General features: G+C 47.7%; 2 protein-coding genes across 4 annotated transcripts; both read right to left on the reverse strand.

The window, feature by feature from the left end:
- Positions 1-212: 212 nt before the first annotated feature.
- LOC117863595 (metallocarboxypeptidase A-like protein MCYG_01475) lies at positions 213-5,334 on the reverse strand. Of its 3 annotated transcripts, XM_072292415.1 has the most exons (12): positions 5,010-5,334; positions 4,401-4,458; positions 4,198-4,308; positions 3,776-3,928; positions 3,049-3,118; positions 2,908-2,963; positions 2,170-2,295; positions 1,388-1,527; positions 1,164-1,236; positions 1,005-1,079; positions 632-923; positions 213-533 (listed from the first exon to the last, which is right to left on the reverse strand). In XM_072292415.1, exons 1-12 carry the CDS (start codon positions 5,135-5,137, stop codon positions 517-519), a joined length of 1,299 nt encoding a protein of 432 aa, XP_072148516.1. In that variant the 5' UTR covers positions 5,138-5,334; the 3' UTR covers positions 213-516. The 3 variants fall into 3 exon arrangements, with proteins under 3 accessions (XP_072148516.1, XP_072148515.1, XP_034603293.1); XM_072292414.1 differs by having other exon boundaries at positions 213-923; positions 5,010-5,332; XM_034747402.2 differs by having other exon boundaries at positions 213-923; positions 3,776-3,913; positions 5,010-5,330.
- An 814-nt stretch (positions 5,335-6,148) lies between these two features.
- On the reverse strand, positions 6,149-8,493 carry LOC117842132 (butanoate--CoA ligase AAE1). The gene is made up of 2 exons (XM_034722524.2): positions 8,128-8,493; positions 6,149-7,818 (listed from the first exon to the last, which is right to left on the reverse strand). The coding sequence occupies exons 1-2, from the start codon at positions 8,338-8,340 to the stop codon at positions 6,295-6,297; spliced, it is 1,737 nt and encodes a 578-aa protein (XP_034578415.1). The 5' UTR covers positions 8,341-8,493; the 3' UTR covers positions 6,149-6,294.
- Between the last annotated feature and the right edge of the window lie 273 nt (positions 8,494-8,766).

Genomic DNA, 8,766 nt, shown 5'->3' on the forward strand with positions numbered 1-8,766 from the left:
TGTCCTGTCAATTCCCAATCCATCTCTGCTCATCTGAGTCAAACTTTGCCTGCCTGCAATTCTTATACTACAAAATTTTGCGACGTTCCGATAAAAAAAAATTATACAAGCGAACATCCCGTCATCTCATATTTGTGGAGCTTAAAATCCAAATTTGATGGTTTTTATGACTGTCACTCTGTAATTTACGCCATCACAGTTTCACACCCGACTCATCACAAATCACTCAAGCAGTGAGATACTAATCAATTCATGGCACAAAATTTAGCCTTCAAATCCAGTGTTGGGTGCACTGACTTTCAGAAATGTAAGAAAACCTATGCATTGCGAAAGCTGATATGGACAATTTTACAACTTACAGGTACAATCTGTTAATGATTAACCAAACCATCTGGCGTCTACTGTAACCTAAACAGGAACTGCCTGATACCATTCTGATCCTAGCAGCCTTGTCTCCAACTCCAAATGGCAGGGCGCAGAATTGCATTCCAACGTTGCATTGCAACGTTGAATGTTTCACGCGCTTTGTTCATCTGAGGCAACAGATGGCTATCACTCTTGGAACTGAAACTCATTTGGGCAGCGAGCTCCAATCATCAGTTTCTTGGTATTCAAGGATCAAAGGCGTTACCTGAGTCTCTGTTTCTGTTCTTTGATATCCTTGTGCAGAACATGAACATCAACAAGAATGTTGATACCATAAATAGCCGAAAGTACGTTCTTAGCTCCTGCATTCCAAGGTCAAGCCCTTCCAGCTTCCTCCTCTCACGGGAACTCTTCCGCTCCACATTTCTCTCAACGTCTCCTCCGATTGGGACCCAGTTGTCCAGTGCGCCTTGTGATACTATCTGGGAATCTTGCAGGTTTCGCAAGCCTTCCTCAAAAAGTATGAGAAATGCCATGCACCACTTGTTGATGACTCTCTGTTGACAGAAATGATGGTTATCAAACAGAAATAACACCACTAAGAATATTGTAGGAACAGGGATGCTAGATTTCCCTACATCAAATGTTGTCTTGTCAACAGGATTGAACATCTTGAAGCAATCGTCAGTGGATGCTTTCTCATCTCCATATATCTGAATATCCGCAAAAATGAGCTTAGTGCTATTGTGTCCATACAGTTCTGTGCTACTCCAAACAGAGATAATAGATTGACCAACCTCAAAGGTGAACGGCATTGGCACCTTTGCAATATCATGCATGTAATCAGTCGTGGTCCCATGTGCAAGATATCTGGTAAGGGAAAGGGTAAAAAAACAAATAGTTTAATGTCAATACAATTTCTCAGAGTAAGCGATATAGTCAACGAGCTTCACAGGGTGACAAACAACAAAAGAATATAATTGAAAAATATGAAAACATGAAACGTGTGATATGTACATACCCAACAGATCCACCACCTGACCCAACTAGGCAGCTATCTTGGAAATGGCGATGGTTCAAATTCTCCAAAACTGACCACATCAAATGAGCAGATGCTCCATTTGGTGTGGTATTCTTGTGATCATATGGCATAAATAAGGCCTGCGGTTGAAGAAGAGAATGATAAGATGAGACAGACATGAATTAGCAGAATCAAGAACTACAGCAGTAGGGCTATGTGCAACTGCAAGTCTCTTTCTATGCTGGCTTTCCTTGGTTATTATGTTTAAATTTTAAGATCATTGTTGAAATGTGATTTTTGCTAAAGCACGCTCCTAGTCCCATCACCTATCTTCAGAACTCCACAAATTAATCTTGGTGGTAGTTGCACTCCATAAATAATATGAACTAACCACACACCATAGCATTTCATGCTAGCTGTATATCATGAGACAGAACCTGATATATAACCATATGCATATTGTTTGCTACATTTATAAAGGGAAATGGTATCTGTAATACTCATACATATCATTTTTTTATTCTATCTTTGAGTGTAGTTAATGACAAACTAGCATATGACCACATGATGATTAAAAACAGAATATTTTGTACGTTGCAGTCTGAGTAAAAAATAGTAATCAAAATTTATAAGTGCCTAGATGGCAACCATGCTTGGAAGTATCTTCTTTCCTGAAGGGTCAAAATGCCATCCTTTTGTGGCTTAGGTGCATAAATACTCTGATCTAACTTGTTATTATGTGTCGCACACAGGATAGCAACAGAACAAAAGAATAGCATTACCTCCATTCCAGAATGCACATTCACCCAAACATGAGGTTTAAATGACCTGGATAGTTCCCTCATGATCTGGGTCTCAGGTTCACTAAAAGGAGCTATGCCAGGATTTTCCTCATATGGGTCATAGTCCTATAATATAAGAAAACACACAAAAAAATCAATATGTTAATAGTATGCATATTTGTAAAACTCTGACGGGACACAACAACAAAGGATCATGTAGACAAAACAATAACGAACCTATCACCAACGAATATACATGGTAAAGCATGCCAAATGCATAAGTACAATTTTATATAGATATAATCTCCAGTTTAAAATTAGTGATCATACATGTCAATCAGCCAAATTTTCTGGGGCAATCCTATAGTACATGTATGATCACAAAAACATTCATAAAAGATCCGCAAAATTCTGATCATCCAACCATAAATTGAACATACAAGGCTGTGCATGATCAAAGTTCATCCAGTCCAAGTCTGCATAGATATAGCTTTATACTAAAAATAACTATTCCTGGATGAGCTTACAAGGGCAATGCTCTAATATGTTTGACAATAAGTACAGAAGCTTGTCAAGTAATTACACAGAACTAACTGGTAAACATGGAAATTCACAAATGAACTAGTGGTAGTCAAGATTCAGTTTAAGATATACTTTAAAAGAATCAGCATACAACAAACGCCAAGAGGAATTAGATTTTTCACCCAGTGCACAGTGAGAAACTACCAAGATACTGACCTTTTCTTTCTTTCCCCAGTCAACACTCCAATTCCTATTAAGATCAACTCCTCTTCCTGCCAAAGGGAAAATATATATTTAAAAAAAATTGGCACAAAAACTGCTTTTAGTGAATGGATTTGTAAATAAAAGACCAATCACCATTTCTCCTATCACAAAGCTCCCCTTCTTCAACGCGTCTACGACCATTCAAATTTTCCATTGGCACCACCTTAAAGAGAAAGATACATGTAAAAACATTAGTCCTGTAATGAAATAATGATTTAGAACAGAAGTAACATAAACAAAATAGTGGGAGCGGAAACAAGTGTAAGAACATGATACAGTAGTAAAGGTGACAATACTAATGATGCCATGCAATGGAAGTGTTTCTACTATCCAGGACAAATCCATCCCGTTAAAACTAGAACAACATCATAATCATCCTGATTATCCATCAAGAGCCTTAATTAGTATATATTGGGTGTACCCAGTGCTGGAAGCTCCCACACAAGGAAATTTCTAGACAGCCCCCACCTTGCAAAATTTGGAAAAAAAAATCTGGTTTGAACCCAGGACCTCCAGGACACAAGTGGAGAGACTCTACCACTGCGCCAAGCATGCCCTTTCAATAGCACTTAACAATAGTGCACTAAATTTTTTTACAACGCGGGTACAACAAAATGTAGATCAAGATCATAATGCCAGCATAAGGGCAACACCCCTCAAGAAAAAAATGTATTTGTCCCTAGGTTCCATATCATAGAAAATAAATTATGCTAGTCCAATGCAGAGCATAGCAGAACAAAGGGCACATTTGCAAAATGTGTTCCATAAATTTTTTAACAATTAGTCAAGACTGAATGTAAAATAAGTTCAAAGGACTTACTTTGATCACAAGGTTGTCTAGCACTTTCTCAAAGGATGAAAGATCCACACCGGCAATCTTATGCTTCTCCGTTAAAATATAGAGAAGGCGTAATGCAACTTCAGAGGTAATAAGTTCTCTGCCGTGCTGCCCAAAGCTCTGGAAGACAATAACCTTTCTGTCAAAACCGCAAGATATCAATAATTTAATTTACAAATCAACACAAAGGTATTAAGCCAAAATGAATGCTTTATTAGTCTCATTTTATTTTATGCTGTGTGCCCTCTCAACTGAGGTGGGATGGCGGAGAATATTTGGGTGGAATGCTCATATTTGATCTTGAGATATTGGATCAATTGTGCGGTGCAACTGATTGAGGGAAGCATAATGATGCATACGATTAGGGAAGAAAATGAGTGAAGATATATTAGATGGAAACTTACCAGAAGGATATGAACCTTTGATCCATTATCCACACTCTCTTTCACGGGATTAAAAGTAACTACAAACAGCTCCGCAGAATAGCCTTTGTTACTTGTTCTTATAGTGTCCATCTGCAACACATTGTTCAGAATTGAATATAGGGGACTACTGAAAACAAAGCAAAGTGAACGAATAATTGGACAGGAATAGGCACAGCACTCACACTCAGTTTATTGGAATGCCGAGCAACCAAATCCTTGATTTCACGAAGAAGGGAGTCACTAGCAAGGAAAGAAGGAAGAATCGAGTTACTAGATTTCAGGATTACTGGGAGCAGCTTTCAGGATTCAATTTCAACTAGATTTATCGAACAAAACAGATGGGTGAAGGATTCTCAAGTCCTAATCGCTAAACTATGGGTAGCCAATCCGTTAGCAACTGGCAAGCCAATAAATGCATGTAGCATGGCATTTCTACACAACCCTAGCTTGTACTTATTAACAAACTAAGAAGAAATGGGGTTGGATACGCTCAGTCCAGCCAAGCCAGGGTTGAAACTTGAAGCCCGCGTCAGGCGGTACAAACAAGACGAATTTACGGTGGCCAGGCCCAAATTATGGCGCGCGAGCGGGAGTACATCTCAGTAAAAACAATCACGCGTGAGCTGTGACGAATCCACCCATCATTTTGTTGAGTGGGCAGCTACTACTGGCGGGCCGGGCGAATTGGCGTCGGAAAGGACGGAACCGACGAGCTCGAGATGGCAATTCAGGTGACCAGAGAGGGCGCGAGGACGCCGGGCGGGCGGAGCGGAGCGGGTCAGCGGGCTCACCTGGAGTGGTAGATGTCGCGCGAGATCGGGGTGCGGTCGGCCGAGATCTTGCCTGCGGCGGCCACGGTGAGAGCCAGGGCTAGGGTTAGGAGGAGGTGGAGAGGAGGACGAGGAGGCGAGGCAGCCATCGCCGCTGGCGGCCTTGGTTGCTCCCGTTCCCCCTCTCTGTGAGTTGGACGGGGAGGCTCGTCGGCGGCGAGCCCCTGTGTACCTGTCGCTCTCTTGCTCTTGGAGGTGGGTGAAGTGGATTTGTTGTCAAATTTAGCAAACCGATCGGGATCGTTTACCGCAGCGGGGAAGTTTTTGATTGGGTTTGGGGCAGTTTCACAATCCATCCAGTTTAAAATTATTACCAAGTCTATTTTGAGGATTATAAGAATCCTAAAAGCTGCTCAAGATTAGCTTCCACCAGCTTATGCACGTGTATTTTACCTTTTTGCCCATCATCCTTCTGGATAATCACTTGATTTGCCATTCTCCGCTCTTCTTAGATAGCAAGGGCATAAAAGGAATCTATCCTACAAACAACTATAAAAGCGGATTCTAGCATCTAGGGTCCAAGCAACACCATTTTGAAGAAAAATTTTAGAGGGATCGAAGCACAGGAAGTGTGATGAAAGTGCGAGCATTCGTTGGCTGTGTCCATGCCAAGCTGCCAACCCCTTTTCGTTGTTTCTCTTTGCAGTCTTGTGCGCCGCAATGCAGGCCTTAGTTGCCCAACTTTGGGCAACCCAAATTCCTGTAGCAACACTGTAGCGTTTCGTTTGTATTTGTGAATTATTGTCCAAACATTGACTAATTAGGCTCAAAAGATTCGTCTCGCAAAATACAACAAAACTGTGCAATTAATTTTTGATTTCATCTACATTTAGTACTTCATGCATGTACCGCAAGTTTGATGTGATGGGAAATCTTCTTTTTGCATAATGCCAAAGTTGGGATTTTGGAGGGAAGTAAACAAGGCCTCAATACGAGATCGATAGGTAGCTCGAGTGCAGGTCAGAATGCACTGACAAAAAAAAAGGGGGGGACAGTTGTCCCTGATGCCAACAAGGTCCGCTTCCATTGCTTTCAGATGCACCTCCATTTAAGCACTCAGAGAAGGCTTCGGATGAGGTTGGGGGTGGTGGATTAGCACGTGCTGTAAATTTGTTTTTATTACTGCCATGAATCAATGCAGGTCGCTAGATGATAGTTTATCACAGTTCAGAGCTTACTGCCACGAACTGATTTTACATCACGCGCACGGGTATAGGTGGAGTGAGATGACAGCCGAGTACATTGGTCAGAGCTTGCTCCTCGTCCCTGATCCTCCTCCCTTCTTGGAGCTGGAGCTGGATCGGGGGATGCTGCCCATGGCCTTGGCCTGCTCCCGGAGCGTGAACTTCTGCACCTTCCCCGTCGCCGTCTTGGGCAGCTCCGCCACGAACACCACAGTCCGCGGCGCCATGTATCGCGGCAGCCGCGCCCGGCAGAAGGCCATCACCTCCTCGGCTCCCACGCCGGCGGCGGCGGCGCCGTCCTTGAGCGTCACGAACGCGCACGGCGTCTCGCCCCAGTACTCGTCGGGCCGCCCCACCACCGCCGCCTCTGCCACCGCCGGGTGCGCGAACAGCGCCGCCTCCACCTCGATGGTGCTGATGTTCTCCCCGCCGGAGATGATGATGTCCTTGGACCGGTCCCGGATCTTCACGTACCCGTCGGCGTGCCGCACCGCCAGATCCCCCGACCGCAGCCACCCGCCGGCCATCGCCTCCGCCGTCGCCGCGGCGTCCTTGTAGTAGCCGCTCATCACCGTGTTGCCCCGGAACATGACCTCCCCCATGGTGCGCCCGTCGGCGGGCACGCTCCGCATCGTCGCCGGGTCCTTCACGTCCACCTCCAGCCCCAGGTGGTGGAGCCCCTGCCGGGACTTGATCGCCGCCCGCTCCGCCGCCGGCAGCGCGTCCCACTCCGGCTTCCACGTGCACACCGTCGCGGGGCCGTACGTCTCCGTCAACCCGTACGAGTGGATCACCAGGAACCCGAGCTCCTCCATCCGGAACAGCACCTGCGGCGGCGGCGGCGCGCCGCCGGTCATCACGGTCACCGGCCGACCCCCGGGGAGCGGCCGCCGCTCCTCCGCCGTCGCGTTCACCACCATGCTCAGCACCGTCGGCGCGCCGCCCATGTGCGTCACCCCGTGCCGCGCTACCGCGTCGAAGATGCCCGCCGACGACACCTTGCGCAGGCACACGTTGGTGCCGCCCTGCGCCGCCACGCCCCACACCAGGCACCACCCGTTGCAGTGGAACATGGGCACCGTCCACAGGTACACCGGCATCGCCGCCATATCGTTGAGGAGCACCGACGCCAGGGTGTTGAGGTACGCGCCGCGGTGGCTGTACACCACGCCCTTGGGACGCGACGTCGTCCCCGACGTGTAGTTGAGCGCGATCGGCTCGTTCTCGTCGGCAGGCCACCGGATAACGAACTCCGGCGAGCCGCCGCCGCCGCCGCTGCTCAGGAGGGCCTCGTACTCGTGATACTGATGATGGTCAGCTGGGACGGCTGGCTCGTCGAGGACCTCCTTGATCAGGACCACGGTGGGGGACCTTGCTCCGGCTTTGGACATGAGACGGAGAGCTTCTTGGGCGGTGTCAAGCAGCGCGGCGTCGACGAACAACACCTTGGCCTCGGAATGCTGGAGGAGGACGGACACCATGCCGGCGTCAAGGCGCGAGTTGAGCGCGCAGATCACGGCGCCGGCCATGGGAATGCCGAAGTGGAGCTCGCAGAACGCGGGGATGTTCTGCGCGAACACGGCGACCTGCACAGCAACAACAACGACAATTGCTGTAGCTTTCTGAATTATTCCTAGGCAGGGAAGCAGACACAAATTTATAAGAATAACAAATTGATTTTGGCAAGAACATGTACTCTCAATCCACTGCACACTAGCTAAACGGTGAAAAGATTGAACTTTTGAGAGGCAGTAAAAGTCACTGCTGCTCGGAGGAGGCAGAGGAAGGGGTAAGAAATGGCTGCTGCTGAATCTACTGCTCCATAGTAATAACAGAAGAAAACAGAGGGGGGTGAAAACGGAAGGCAATTGAAGCGATGAGGCTCGAGATTTTACCACATCATGGCGCGCGACGCCGAGGCCGGCGAGTGCGGCGGCGAGTCGGAGGCAGCGCGCCCGGGTCTCCCTCCAGGTGCGCGACGGCGCGGCGGCGGGGCCGGAGGCGTCGACGGCGGCGGGGCGGTCCGGGTAGACGAGCGCGGTGCGCTCGAGGAAGCTGATGGGCGTGAGCGGCGCGTGGTTGGCGGCGCACAGCACGGTGCCTTCCATCGCCCCCCTTCGCCTCCGGCCAGCGCCTGGGGTCCCGAGTCAGAAGAGAACGGGGGCGCGCGGCGACGACGGATGGAGGAGGGATAGAAGAGCCAACGTTGAACAAGGCATATATGGAGGAGAGATTTCCTTTTCCTTTCCCAGGGGAATATATCGAGTGAGTGGAGCAGAGAGGGAGACGACGACGCGTAATTGCCGAGCACTCTAGCTGAACACGATGCTGACGACAGGCGTCGCCATCCATCACCAGCCGTCGTCGTCATCCTGCAGCAGTGCAGGACTAGTGATTACTGTATGTTATGGGACAAATATGTTGTTCAACAGAAAGCAGTTCTCCTCGCTCCCATCTCTTAGTGACGTGGCGCCGCTAAAAGCCACTTGTAGTCTTGTAGAAATGCAATTTTATCATGCACTACGCCGTCGTGT

This window comes from Setaria viridis, chromosome 1, assembly GCF_005286985.2.
Source record: "Setaria viridis chromosome 1, Setaria_viridis_v4.0, whole genome shotgun sequence".
Classification (NCBI taxonomy): domain Eukaryota; kingdom Viridiplantae; phylum Streptophyta; class Magnoliopsida; order Poales; family Poaceae; genus Setaria; species Setaria viridis.

Bases quoted from the DNA above. Each gene is read 5' to 3' on its own strand.
- LOC117842132 (XM_034722524.2), bottom strand. From the start codon at position 8,340: ATGGAAGGCACCGTGCTGTGCGCCGCCAACCACGCGCCGCTCACGCCC. The intron at 7,819-8,127 runs GTAAAATCTCGA...GTTGCTGTGCAG, and splicing joins GCGTCGCGCGCCATGATGTG to GTCGCCGTGTTCGCGCAGAA.
- LOC117863595 (XM_072292414.1), bottom strand. From the start codon at position 5,137: ATGGCTGCCTCGCCTCCTCGTCCTCCTCTCCACCTCCTCCTAACCCTA. The intron at 2,964-3,048 runs GTGATTGGTCTT...TCCCTTTGGCAG, and splicing joins GCTTTGTGATAGGAGAAATG to GAAGAGGAGTTGATCTTAAT. The intron at 1,237-1,387 runs GTATGTACATAT...TTCCCTTACCAG, and splicing joins TCAGGTGGTGGATCTGTTGG to ATATCTTGCACATGGGACCA.